Raw genomic sequence first — 14,544 nt, 5'->3', positions numbered from 1 at the left:
AAGGATTTGAAATTTAAAGGCAGTTCAAATACTCTATCTACTTTCTGTTACATTTGGGCAAGTCTTTTAACCCCTCTAAGCCCCAGTTTATGTACGTGTAAATGTAGAATAAAAATATCTACCTCATATGATTGATGAAGGAATTAATATTAAATGGCTTAAAATGTCTTAGACAGGCAAAATCCATGCCTAATGATTATTTGAGAATCTTAAGCAAAACCAAACAGAAAACTTCTTGGGGGTTGAGGTAGAGCATCTGTTGTTCCCAGCCTCGACTTTCATCCTTTCTTTTTCCTGGGTCTTTCCATCTGTAAGTAAAGCATTTAGAAATACAGTCTTACTCTCAATATTTCTCCCTCCAGTGAGAAAGGATACTATTACAGAGAAACCTATCACGCCTGCAGAGCCTGTTGAGCCTGTACTCAGTGGCAGTATGGCCATAGGGGCCGTGTCACTAGCTGTTGCCAAAGCCTGTGCCATGCTGCTTAATAAACCTCTGTACTTAAGTATCGCTCTACTGAAGCACAATCAGGTTAGTATCTATGACGTTCCATTAAAAGGAGCCATGAGTATCTCAATATGGATGAACCCTGTTTCTCATTTTCCCTCGTTTTCCCCCTATTTCAGGAACAGCCAACAACGCTATCTATGCCTTTGCTGATGGTATCGCTGGTCAGCTGTGGGAAGTCATCATCTGGGAAGCTAAATTTAATGAAAGAAGTGATTTGTATACCCCATCCTGAATTAACAACCAAACAAGTACCTTACATTATCTCAAATTACCTTTTCTAAAAAAAAAAATACTCCATCATTGATGACTTTTAATGGAGCTCCCTTGTGACACCAAGGGAGAGGGAATTAAAGATAAAATGAGAAAAAAATATTTTAGGAAATCAGAGAAGTGGGAAGAAAGACCTCAAACCAAAGGGAGCACATGTAGAGCACCTTAGATGTTTGGTTTCATTACAGCATTGGCTCATGCTGGTGACTCACAGAGAAGCCATGGCTGAGAAACTCTGCAGACCTAGAAAGTGCTGGAAGGTTGTTATTTGGGGGCATCTTTATTTACTCTGCACTGTGCCCTATGGCAGCAGCAAGTGAAAGCTAGCACCTCCTAGCAACCCACTCTGTTAAGCAAGAACTCCAGGACTTGCCTGGCACCTATGAGACTTTTAGTGCATATTTGTGGAGTGAATAAATCTCAAGTTGCATGTTCACCACTCAGAGGTGTGCAAGGGTCTATACTGCTCCTCAGTAGCCTGAAAGAGTCAATATGCCTCTTTAAATCTTCATGATGACCAAAGGTTCATGATCTATAGGAGATGCTTTCTAAAAAAGTACAGAAAGCTTTCCCCAAGCCCCCTCCAGTAATAAGTTGAGTAATGTTTTATCTTAGTGGAAATCAGTAAAAAAAAAAAAAAAAAATCAAGATTTTTCATGATACAGAATTTTTTCTTAAAATAGTTATTGCCTTACAGTTTATCAGTTGCAGAAGACTAGGATTTATATCTGGCTTATCATCTGTCAGATCGTATTCAGATCCTGGTGTCAGGATCTTTCCTTTAGTTAGTATCTGTTGAGCTGTTTGCATACCAGAGCTCAAGGAATGCCATTCTTTATCAGGTCTTTGTATGCAGATCTCATCATCACAACATACTTTTCTACTTTTTAAGGGACAGTAGATTTATACTGATTCAGCCACTCTAATCCAGACTACCTTGGTGATCTGCGACATGTATTGTGGGAAAGTTGTCTAGGTTGGCCAGGCATGGTGCCTCATGCCTGTAATCCCAGCACTTTGGGAGGCCAAGATGGGAGGATGGCCTGAGGTCAGGAGTTCGAGACCAGCCTGGCCAACATGGCAAAACCCCGTCTCTACTAAAAATACAAAAATTAGCCAGGCATGGTGGTGCACACCTGTCATCCCAGCTACTTGGGAGGTTGAGGCAAGAGAATTGCTTGAACAATTCGGAGTTTGCAGTAGGCCGAGATCATGCCACTGCGCTCCAGCCTGGGCAACAGAGTGAAACTCCATCTCAAAAAAAAAAGAAAAAAGAAAAAGAAAGTTGTCCAGGTTGGTCCAGAGACCATAAAAGAGAATGAAGTTAACTTGATCCAAGCAACTGAACCAGTCAGTTCTGAAAGGTCGAAGAGAGGCTACTGAGGGAGAAGAACCTCTCATTCACATTCAACCCAATGAAAACTGGGGTGAAGATTAACATTTAATCTACTGATTTTGTAGAGCATATCATCCGCTAATCAGGGACTCTACAAATACTCTGAGTTAAAAATAGCCACATGTGTTATAAGTTTTTATACTTAAATTTTCTAGTCTGCAACTGTGGAAGATTATGGTTGTTCTACTTCCAGGGTGTCGAGATGCTTATGGAAATTCAGAAACATATCAACAAAATAATTGAAATGGTATGTAAAGAGATTCTATGGTATCTAGTTACTGACACACACCTTCTAGCATCCAACTTGTAGTTCATTTGGAATTAAATCAATTGTGGTTGATATGGAGAATGTATTTATTGGCTTTGGGTTTCCCCCATGAACCAAGTGTATCCATGTGCTCAGTGGCTGTGGATCCAGCCTCTAATGGTACTTAACAATCTAATTTCAATTTCTGGGGCAACTGGCTTTGTGCTAAGATCATCCCTTAGGATTTACTAAGAAAGAAAGGATGTGGCCCCCAGGACATGAGAGGCAGCTTGGTGGAATGAAGGCACAGACTCTTGTACCTGCATCAGGATCCTGGTGTTGAGCAAACAAGGGTCCCTGGCAGAGCAGCCCTCTTAGGGGCAGTCACAGACGCAGGCATATGAGTCATCAGTTGTCCCATCATGTTCCAAATAGGCAGTGCACAGTGATATGGCAGGGCTGAGGCCAGGAGAGGGACCCAATCTTTGTCTGTGGGGCTTCACACACACACACACACACACACACACACACACACACACACACACACCCCTTTTATTTTGGAATACCTCTCACCCAGTTTCCCCCAATGTTAATGATATATTACATGGTACATTTGTCAAAACTAAGAAACCAAAATGGTACACTGCTAATAACTAACTCCAGACTTGATTCAAATTTCACTGGTTTTTCCACTAATGTCCTTTTTCTGTTCTAGGATCCAATCCAGGATCCCACATTGCATTTAGCCTGAGGCTTTTAAGCTGTGTGATTAGGAAGCAGTAGGGCTGAGGACCCAGTAGGATGGGGCTGGGATACAATAGCAGTGTAACATGGAGGCACTCTGGTTTTAACTCTGTCTCACCAGCACGGAGTGTGACTACCGGCAGGGGGCACGGGCCCCTCCCCTGCCGCGATGGGGATTGGCTGGCTGGGGCCCAGTCCCTGCAGTTGATCAGAATTGCTTTAAGCAATTCCAGGCTGGAGCTGGTTTCCATGGTGCTTTTCAGGAGGCCATCTTCTTTTCTGGGTGACCAGCCTGTAGAGACTCAGACTTGGACAAGTTAGCTCTGATGTTGCACTCTGCTTTGCCATTCATAACTCCGTGACCTTGGGCCAATTCCATAGCCCCTCTGCCTCAGGTTCCTCATCTATAAAATGGAGATGATCAGTACCCAAGTCATGAGGGTGACCGTGAAGAGTAAACAAGTGTAACATGAAACACGCTGCATCAGGAGCCGGTGCCACAGGAAGCCATACCTGGTGTTGGTTGTGTCAGAGCAGGTGAAGGAAACCCACCTGAGCATTCTACAATTCATCCTTCTAAATTTCTTTTAAAAGTCATCTGGGCGCGGTGGCTTATGCCTGTAATCCCAACACTTTGGGAGGCCAAGGCAGGTGGATCACCTGAGGTCAGGAGTTCGACACCAGTCTGGCCAACATGGTGAAACCCTGTCTTTACTAAAAATACAAAAAAATTAGCTGGGCATTGTGGCAGGCGCCTGTAATCCCAGCTACTCGGGAGGCTGAGGCAGGAGAATCCCTTGAACCTGGGAGGCGGAGGTTGCAGTGAGCCAAGATCATGCCATTGCACTCCAGCCTGGGCAACAAGAATGAAACTCCGTCTCAAAAAAAAATTTTTTTCTTGAATTCTAAAATCTTTCCTGACATTTTGTCTTTTAAATGTTTTATTTACTTTGTGATTACACAAGTAGCTCATGAATGTTCTTGTGAAAATTCAAATACCGATAGAGCTACCCACCCACAACCACCTCCTACAGACTACCACCCTCAGTACAGTCCCTTCTCTAAAGGTAACTGCTGTTAAAAATTGAGTGTGGCCTTCCAGCCTTTTTAAAAAAATAACTAAGTAGATAGTTCAGGCGCAGTGGCTCACACCTGTAATCCCAGCACTTTGGGAGGCTGAGGCAGGCAAATCACTTGAGGTCAGGAGTTCAAGACCAGCCTGGCCAACATGGTGAAACCCCGTCTCTACTAAAAATACAAAAATTAGCTGGGTGTGGTGGTGCACATTTATAATCCCAGCTACTCGGGAGGCTGAGGTAGGAGAATCACTTGAACCCGGAAGGCAGAGGTTGCAGTGAGCCAAGATCGCACCACTGTACTCCAGCCTGGGCAACAGAGTGAGACTCCATCTCAGGGGGAAAGAAAAGATAAATACACAACAGAGAACAGTGTTTAAAATAATACAAAAAATTATGCACAAATCAGTCTGCAAATTGCTTTACTTCTTTGCCCTTTTCATTGAGGTGTTTATCTTTTATTGATATCTAAGAATTCTTCACATAATAAGGGATTTACTCCTTTATTTATTTATTTATTTATATATTTATTTATTGAGACAGAGTCTAGCTCTGTCTCCCAGGCTGGAGTGCAGTGGCGCGATCTCGGCTCACTGCAACCTCTGCTTTCTGGGTTCAAGCAATTCTCCTGCCTCAGCCTCCTGAGTGGCTGGGGTCACAGAGCCCAGCACCATGCCCAGCTAATTTTTGTATTTTTAGTAAAGACGGGGTTTCACTGTCTTGGGCAGGCTGGTCTCGAACTCCTGACCTTGTGATCCGCCCGCCTCGGCCTCCCAAAGTGCTGGGATCACAAGTGTGAGCCACCACGCCCAGCCAATTCTTTATATACGGTAGACCTATTTTCCTGTATCATGTTGCCTGCCTTTAAATTGTATGATATGGAGTCATACCGATTTTTAAAATTTTTTGATGAAGTGAAATGTAGCAGTCTGTTCTTTTAAGGCAGTGACTCAACCAGCAGTGATTTTGCCCGGGGGACATTTGGCAAGTCTGGAGACATTTGTAGTGGCCTTGGCTTGGAAGGAGGGTTCTGATCACATTTTGTAAGCAGGGATCAGAGCTGCTACTGAGCGTCCTGCAATGTACAGGGCGGCCCCCACAGCGGGGTGATCCAGCCCCAAATGTCAATAGCGCCAAGGCTGAGGAAGCCTGCTTTAAGGCTGTTGCTTTGTGTGCCTTGTTTCATAAGGGGCTCCCTCTTCCTAGAATACTAATAATCCACAAGTATTTTTTTAAGTCTACTACGTACCATCCTGAGTGCTTTAATACTTTAACTCATTTAATCTGCATAACTGTATAGATAGGTAGGTACTATTATTACCCCTATTACACAGATTAAGAACCTTGGGCCCAGCACTCACCCAAGACCCCCCAGGTCATAGGTGCCCGAGCTGGCATTCAAACTCAGAATCCATGATCTTAATCAGATGCTAAACTGCCCCCAAATCACAGAATATGTTTTCTTCAAACATTTTTATAGTTTCAAAGATTTATTTATATCTTAACTTCACCTGGCCTTTATATCAATAGTGTGAAGCAGGGATCCCATTTCTGTTGACTTTCCATGTGGTGTTACACGCTTGGAAGCTGCAGTGGGATTCTTAGTAATAGCTCCAACTAGTTCATTCATGATTGAAGGAAAAGCAGTAAAGCACTTAGAGAAAGTTCAGATATCAAAAACCATCACTATGCTCTCGAAGTCACAAAGTTTAAGTTGTTAAAGATTATGTAGTGTAGTAGAAAGAGCACAATCTTTGAAGCAACAGATTTGGTTTCTATTTTGGCTCTGCACTTATGAACGGCCACTGTGAGCCTCTTACATATCCTATCAATGCACTGGTTTCCTCATCTGTACAATTTTTAAATGCCTGTCTTGGCCAAATGTGGCAGCATATGCCTATAATCCCAGCACTTTTGGGAGGCTGAGATGGAGAGGCCAGGAGTTCAAGACCAGCCTGGCAACATAGCGAGACCTTGTCTCCACAAAAATTAGTCCAGTGTGGTGGCATGCGTCTGTGGTCCCAGCCACTTGGGAGGCTGAGGTGGGAGGATTGCTTGAGCCCAGGAGTTTGAGGCTGCAGTGAGCTCTGATCATGCCACTGCACTCCAGCCTGGGTAACAGAGGGAGATCCTGTCCCATTAAAAAAAAAAAAAAGCCTGCCTTGTATGGGAGGAACGCTGAATTGCTGGGCTCCTAATAAAGGGTACCTATTTATAGCATAGTAATTGAATATAGAAAGATGTTTAATCCTTCCCAGTGATTACAGTGATAATAGATCATTCCCAACATTACCCCAATTCTTCTATTAAGTCTTAATTTAAATCTATTTTGAGAAAAAAAATGCTGAAGAAATGGTACGTTTTCTCATGCAGGCCCCAACCCACAGATGTCTGTAGATAACCTTAGCTAAAGCCACGGTCTTAAAACAGGAGATGACAGGAGTGGAACCAGGGTTACTGCAATCACCATGCTTTGTTTTAGTAATAGAGTGATAGATCCTGTTGACATTATTTGGCTGGTGGCATAGATTAGCAGATTACATCATGTCAGATTTATTTTGGCATAACTCACTCTCCCTAGGAACTCCTGAGTAGCCTAATTCTTATTAAGGAAAGATTATATTTGTTTCAGTTTTTAGCCATTTTTTAAATCCACTTAGTCTGAGAACAGCCATTCTAGAATACATTGCATTTTTTTATGATTAAAAAGGCTGCCAGCCTGGGCAACATAGTGAGACCCTGTCTCTACAAAAATATTTACCAAAAAAAAAAAAAATTAGCCAGGCATGGCGGTGCACACTTGTCCCAGTTACTCGGGAGCCTGAGGCAGAAGGATTGTTTGAGCTCAGGCGTTCGAGGCTGTAATGAGACATGATTGTGCCACTGTACTCCAGCCTATGTGACACAGTGAGACCCTGTCTTTAAAAGAAAAGGGGCAGAGATGGGGCTGGAGACTTTAACTTCCATTATTTAACAGCTTATTCTTAGTAAGGTAGACAGAAAGATGTTACAGGTTTTTTTTTCCCCCTGGTTATTTTTTGCTGTCGCAAGGCCCTATGCTAGATGCAAAAGGGGATAAAAACATACTTCCTGTCCTCAGGCAGTTTAAAAGTCTCAATGAGGGAGCATAAAAAACATGAGAAATCCAATAATAATGCAAACCAAGACTGTTCTTTAATGTTTGTCATTCTGAATTGGAGCCAGTAATCACTATCGTCCCCTGATCACATCACATGACTTCCCTTTGCCCTTCTGTTCAGGGTCACTGTATGTGCATATACTTGAGTGTGAACCATACCTATGCTTGACAATCCTGCCTCAGCTTACAGAGCCAGTACCCGCTGAGCACAAAAGTGCATCCTTTAAAAGATTAGATCCTTGCAATAATATGCACCCAATACCCCAAATGTGGGAATGCCTCTTTGGGAATTACCTTTGCTTTTAACCTCATGACACTACACCCACCAGATTCACCAGATTTAATGACCTTTGACTGTTTCAAATCAAAGTCAAAACCACCCTGCCGGAGAAAGTGTTTGCACTCTGAGAATATTCAAAACAACACGTTGGGCCTGTAAAAGCAAATCCCACGGTGGGGTTAAGCCCTAAGGGCAAGGAGGGGACTTTGTATCCTCCTGCAGAAAAAGGGTGTCTGCACACAGCAGGAGTTCATGATATATGTGTGAATAACACATTATTTATATGCATAGAAATGCATGAATCTGTATACACACCCCATATATATGACTGGGGGCAGAGGGTAAGGATGAACTAAAGGAAACACATTCCTGAATTTGAGAAATAGTTTGTGGCATATAAAGTAGGAGTGGCTGGAATCATCCCTATGTGCATGAGTGTGTGTGTGCACATGTGTGTGAGATTCAGTGTGGCTGGTCAGGTCCAGAGCAGTAAGCTTGCTTGCTGCCACAGCCATGCTAAAAATTCCAGGTGATATATTTTTATCTTCTGCCCCACAGCCCTCTCCTCCAAAAGCAGAGACAAAAAAAGGGCATGATGGAAGCAAAAGAGGTCAAGTAAGTCTATATATTGTTTACCATCCTTCCATATGACACTGTTTATAGATTTCCTGTCCCTTTTAATCTTCCATAGTCACTTTTTGCTCCAAGACCAGGACTGAGGCCAATGGAAACCATATAGTGACATTGCTCCAGGCACCCCCAGAGCTGCAGTATCATGCTGCCCCTGCCTTCCAGCAACGGGCTGCCTGACCATCTGGAATCTCACAGGGCTAGGAAGCATTTATGAGATGTAGGGTTACATTGGACCCTATAGGGGAAGTGTTTGGGAAGTCGAATCTCTCTGACAACTAGCTGAAAGGCACATAGGATGTTTTACATTTTATTATTAACAAAGAGAAAAACAAGAAGCACAAAAAGATGGCTATTCCTTCCATCTGGTCCCCCAAAGGCACCGAAGCATCATTTCTGACGAACCATTGCAGGAACTCCGATTTTGCCAGGAGAGTGAGGCGAACAGTCCACCTTGTCAAAACTAGCTGCGCTGGCTTCAGGAGCCTTGGGAGACCAGCTGAACTTGATCTGTCAGTCATGTTGGTGATTGTGAGTGCTCTGATAGATGTATCTATTAGAGCCTAAACTTTCAACAATATAAATAGAAGAGCCAATAAGAACTTTGAAGAGCGTGCATATGGGTGAAGGTTGCTGACATCTGCAGTATTTGCTTTGCTTTGTGAGCGAACAGTCCTTGCCCCACCCTGATGTTAGGTACGTTGAGAGTCAGCTGAAGTCAAAAGAAGAGGGGCTAGGAAGGAAGGGAGAAGACCTGGCAAAGATAAAAAAATGAAGTTTCTTTTCAAGATTAGGAGAGAGAAGAGAAATGTGTGAACACATACAGCAGTAAGTAAAATCCTGTCAACAGTTTGTATATGTTGGAATGAGCACAGCCTTCTAATATTAGGCCTTGCAAGAGGTAGAGATGGTAAACAAGCCACCAACTCTCAGTGCTGTTCCTTCATTCCAGCAGGTGGTTCTCTGCGTGCTGGGAAACTTAGACCAACATCAGCCCTCCCTGTAATGAGCTTTACTACTACTTTTTTTTTTCCTGTTAGAAACAGTCTAGAGTATAGATTCCAGAGAGGCAGCCACACAAGAATTAAGGGTATAAACTCTGGAGCTAAATTGCCTGGATTAAAATCTGGTTCAACTTACTTAACTCCGTAAAATGGAGATCATAATAATATCTTTGTATGATGTAAGGAGTAAATGTATTTACTTTATGTAATGTGCTTAGAACAGTACCTGGCATTTAGTAAGCACCAAATAAGTGATGCTTTCATAGTTTAGAAGGCTCTGTAACAAAACTCAATTGATGGACAAAAATTTCCCCAACTATTCCTTTGTTTGCCAAACAAAAGTTTCCTCTCATTGACATTAAAATAGTGTTATCACCAATCAAAACAGAATATTCATTCCCCGGTTCATGTTTGTCATTGAGTTTGGTGCACACACACACCCCTTACCTTAAGCCCTCAGATTCATTGATATTGCTTCAATTTATAATTGCATAGTGGCAATTTATGGCGAGGGCACATCAAGGCTGACTTTGCAGTAGCTGTCTTTCCTTGGGGTTATGTGGGTCCTGAAATCATCTTCCACTAAAATCCATCTTCACTATTGCATCCTCTTAGTGGAAGTCTTCAATCCTTTTAAAGTGGCCAACGCCTGTAATCCCAGCACTTTGGGAGTGCTGAGCACGAGACCTCAAGACCAGCCTGGGCAACACAGTGAGACCCTGTCTCTACAAAAAATAAAAAAAATAGCTAGGTGTGGTGGCACATGCCTGTAGTCTCAGCTCCTCAGGAGGTTGAGAAAACAGGATGACTTGAGCCTGGGGAAGACGAGGCTGCAGAGCCACGTTCAAGCCACTGCACTCCAGCCTGGGTGACAGAGCAAGACATGATCTCAAAACAAATAAATAAATGAAACTTTTCCTGAAGGAGGGTTATGCTTTTAAAAGCTGCATTTATCTAGAAGAAAACAGAATGTAGGAAAGAGCAGGTTTGGAGGAAAAGGACTGGCAGAGCTAGAGACAGACAGGGTAGACATTTACAGGGAGGACCTGAAGAGTCACCAACCGTGTAGTTGTGACTCAGCCTAGCCCCATGTACAAGGAATGGCAACATCCATAAAGAGAGAACACAGACACACTAAAGAGAGAAAAGTGTGCTCCCAGGCCAAACTTGGAAACCTCAGGAGTAAGAATACTCCCGATACTGCAGGGGAATCATATGCCCTAAGTCATGTGAATCAATCCTAAGTAGGATTGAGAATCAAAGGACTGATCTTTGCAGAGCTATATCTGATCATAAACCATGCTTATCACAGGAAGCGCCAAGAACCTTAATGTGCTGTATTGACATGCATCATTATCTCTTGATCTTGCAGCAGCAGATCACTGGCAAGATGTCCCATCTTGGCTGTTTAACCATTAACTGTGACTCCATAGAACAGCCACTGCTTCTAATACAGGAAGTCTGTGCAAACCTGGGGCTAGAACTGGGAACAAATCTGCATCTAGCTATCAACTGTGCTGGACATGAGCTGATGGACTACGTAAGTTTCCACTTCAGAACATTCACTTCCTATTGAGATCCATGATTTTTAAATTAGAACTCAGAAAAAAAGAGCTTATCTGAATATTGTCCAAACAGATCTTATTGTTTTTTATTAATATTGTGTGAAGGATCCAAATATAAATGGAACTGAGAAAACCAAATTAGCTAATGACCACAGAATAACATAACCATAAAATTTTTTAAATAGAAAATGTCATTATTATATATAGAAATTCTACAATAAAGATGAGTCAAATGAGTTACTTACCTTGCAATCCTGAAAGCTACTGAAAAATAATTTAACAAACTGCATTTGGCTGATAAATGCTGAATTTGTCGAGCCTAAAAACTGGATGAGTTGTAACTTATGACGTGATAGGCCCTTCCAGACATGTAGTTCTTAGAATTTATGCTGTGACTTTTTAAATATAAGAAAATTTCCAAGTTATTGAAGTTTATGAAGAAGATGTTTTCGTCCAACTAAACACATCACAGTGCTAGCCACAGCCTGGGTTAGGAGGACAGAGCTTTAGTGATGCGATGAGACTCCACCTGGGGACCACCCACCTGAAGAGAAAGATTCTAAAAAGAGTGAAAAACAGGTTCATTAAAAAACATCCTAGTCGGCCAGGCACGGTGGCTCACACCTGTAATCCCAGCACTTTGGGAGGCCGAGGTGGGTGGATCACCTGAGGTCAGGAGTTCAAGACCAGCCTGGCCAACATGGTGAAACCCCCTCTCTACAAAAAATGCAAAAAATTAGCTGGGTGTGGTGGTGGGCTTCTGCAATCTCAGCTACTCGGGAGGCTGAGGCAAAAGAATTGCTTGAACCCAGGAGGCGAAGGTTGCAGTGAGCCAAGATCGTGCCATTGCACTCCAGCCTGGGCAACAAGAGTGAAACTCTGTCTCAAAACAAAACAAAACAAAACAAAAAACAAGCAACATTCTAGTCTTCACTTCCTCAGGGTAATACAACAGCAATTTACCTTTAAACTTGGGAAACTGGTATGTTAGGAAAGTTATTAGTTTTCTGTCTTACACATATACTTCCTGATATGGTTTGGCTGTGTCCCCACCCAAATCGCATCTTGAATTGTAGCTCCCATAATTCCCATGTGTCATGGGAGGTAACTGAATCATGGGGGTGGGTTTTTCCCATGCTATTCTCATGATAGCGAATAAGTCTCATTAGATCTTATGGTTTTATAAAGGGGAGTTCCCCTGCACACACTCTCTCTTGCCTGCTGCCATGTAAGACATGACTTTGCTCTTCCTTTACCTTCTACCATGACTGTGCGGCCTCCTCAGTCATGTGGAACTGTGAGTCAATTAAACCTCTTTCCTTTACAAATTACTCAGTGTCAGGTATGTCTTTATTAGCAGCATGAGAACCAACTAATACACTTCCCAATTTCAAATACACAAAAATGCTGAGTCTACGTTTTATGAAATGCCCAGCATATTGCCAAGCATTTATGGTGACTTGGTAATTTATGTCAAATTCAGGGGACATGACCAAATAGCATTCTGCTTTAACTGTGATTTTAACTTTACAAAGGAAATTTTGAACACTATATAAGAACCTTCAATTTTGGCTGACGTCTAAAAGTTCTTTTACTTTTCCAAAGAAACTAAGCACATAAAAGAATATTTAAAGTAATTTCCTATTCTTCACATAATGATTGGTTCCTAGGCATACCATTAAGAAAAATAATTGCATGTTTTCATCAGCAACATATACCAGGAACTATGAATATACTGACTGCTAGTGCTAACTAGAATGGGTATTTCTTGCTTATATTCAGTAAAATGTATTAGCTTGATATCAGATAATTCTTACAATATTGTTAGTTCAAAATCATTAGCACTTCCTCACTGACAAGATAGGGTTTTTTAAGCTTTGCATTATAGAAGTTAAAAGTTCTTGCTGCTTTTGAAGGTGAAAGAAGTATGAAATCCCTTCAGTTATGGTCTTCTTAGGAAGCTGCTTAATTCCAATGGAATCCATTCCATTAGCAGCAGCAGGAAGGCATTAGCAAACCAAACAGCCACTCTGTTGCATTCCACCTCCCTCCCAGTGCCAAAATATACCAGGTACCATCCCTGAACATAGACTTAAAAGGAAGGGTGCTTTGTTTTGCAGAAAGGCTATTCTAGATCCTTCAGCCCTGTTTACTTCTATACTTAATGACTTAGGGGCTTTCCAGACTTCAAATGAATGTTGCACTAGAATTCTACCTTCTGGACAATATCGTTACTACTAGAAAGTACATGCTACTCGAGAAAGAAATGCCTCACATAAATCACATTATTTTTCACACTGGTTGTTAGTATATCAAAAGCCTAGCCTCGCTTTCAAGCTTTAGAATATTTACAGTAAAGGAAACAAGTTATTCATACAATGTGAGCTGAAAGATGGTAGGGTCTAGTGAGTGAGCAGGTTAGCATTGCTATTCTGCTTATTTTGTGAATTTATGTTATTGTCCATCTACCCAGGCAGCCAAGTCTAACAGATTATTCCCCTCCTACTCTGTAATTCTTGGTGTTTTGTGTAGGAGGCTCCATCTGAAGTCTGTGGGAAGAACCCTAGAGGGCATCAAAAGGAATGGTGACTTGATTTCCCAGGTTAATATTTAAGATATTTAAAGTAGAATGGACAGATTTCTCAGGTCAATGTGCCCTGAAAAGAACCTGTTTACAACCTCTTATATAAAACAAATGAAAAGGAATCTGAAACGTATCTTTGAGATTTGATGAATTCATTGTTTATCCCTTATTTTAATATTTTCCTGACATATATCAGAATAAAGGAAAGTATGAAGTGATCATGGGCACATACAAAAATGCAGCGGAGATGGTTGACCTGTATGTGGATCTGATCAACCAGTACCCTTCAATTATTGCCTTAATTGATCCTTTCAGGAAGGAGGTAAGCACCCTACCTTCCATATTTTATAACATATTTTATATGCCATAAGATAGGCAGGACTCACCTTTTATATTTCATAACAAAACAGAGAATAAAATCTCATTCTTTTGGATCTCTGTCATTCAAAATGTGTTGTAATTTGGTCTGGGGCTGAGTTGCTTTATTTCAGTATTTATGAGAAAAGGCATTTACTAAGAAAATGAATAGGAAAAACACAATTACCTAGGAGTGTGCCTGTCTGGGGAATGAAACACGCTATTCGCAAGCCCTTCAGGAGTACCTGTATATTTACAAGCAACCTAACAGATGGAAGCTCCCCCTGCTGTGCTGGCTGGAGCTTCAATAGGTTAATCGTATATCATTTTCATGTGCTCAGGGAAACAGGACTTCTATATGGCCAAATATTTTTCAGCCTAAATCCAGTCACTATATATGCATAAAAGTAACAAAGCCATTTTTTCTTTGAGACAGGGTCTCACTCTGTCACCTAGGCTGGAGTGCAGTGGCACGATCTTGGCTCACTGCAACCTCTGCCTCCTGGGCTCAAGTGATTCTCCTGCCTCAGCCTCCCGAGTAGCTGGGACTATAGGCGCGCATCACCACACCAAGCTAATTTTTGGTATTTTTAGTAGAAACAAGGTTTAGTAGAAACAGGCTGGCCTCCAGCTTCTGAGCTCAGGAGATCCGCCCACCTTGGCCTCCCAAAGTGCTAGGATTACAGGCATGAGCCACTGTGCCCGGCCTGCAAAGCCATATTTTTAAAGGGTTTGAGATAT

General features: G+C 42.0%; 1 protein-coding gene across 6 annotated transcripts in view; it reads left to right on the top strand.

The window, feature by feature from the left end:
• Nucleotides 1-14,544, top strand: part of ENO4 (enolase 4) — a 412,386-nt gene that overhangs the window by 281,870 nt on the left and 115,972 nt on the right. For 5 of the 6 annotated variants that reach the window (XM_063617317.1, XM_055248024.2, XM_055248035.2 and 2 more), the window contains 6 exons: nucleotides 363-532; nucleotides 628-759; nucleotides 2,371-2,424; nucleotides 8,222-8,278; nucleotides 10,670-10,837; nucleotides 13,643-13,768. In XM_063617317.1, coding sequence (XP_063473387.1) covers nucleotides 363-532; nucleotides 628-759; nucleotides 2,371-2,424; nucleotides 8,222-8,278; nucleotides 10,670-10,837; nucleotides 13,643-13,768 — 707 coding nt within the window. The remainder of the gene's footprint in view (nucleotides 1-362; nucleotides 533-627; nucleotides 760-2,370; nucleotides 2,425-8,221; nucleotides 8,279-10,669; nucleotides 10,838-13,642; nucleotides 13,769-14,544) is intronic. The other variant, XM_063617327.1, reaches the window with a different exon arrangement.

Source organism: Symphalangus syndactylus, chromosome 2 (genome assembly GCF_028878055.3).
Source record: "Symphalangus syndactylus isolate Jambi chromosome 2, NHGRI_mSymSyn1-v2.1_pri, whole genome shotgun sequence".
Taxonomy (NCBI): Eukaryota; Metazoa; Chordata; class Mammalia; order Primates; family Hylobatidae; genus Symphalangus; species Symphalangus syndactylus.
This window is presented reverse-complemented; position numbering and strand designations above follow the sequence as displayed.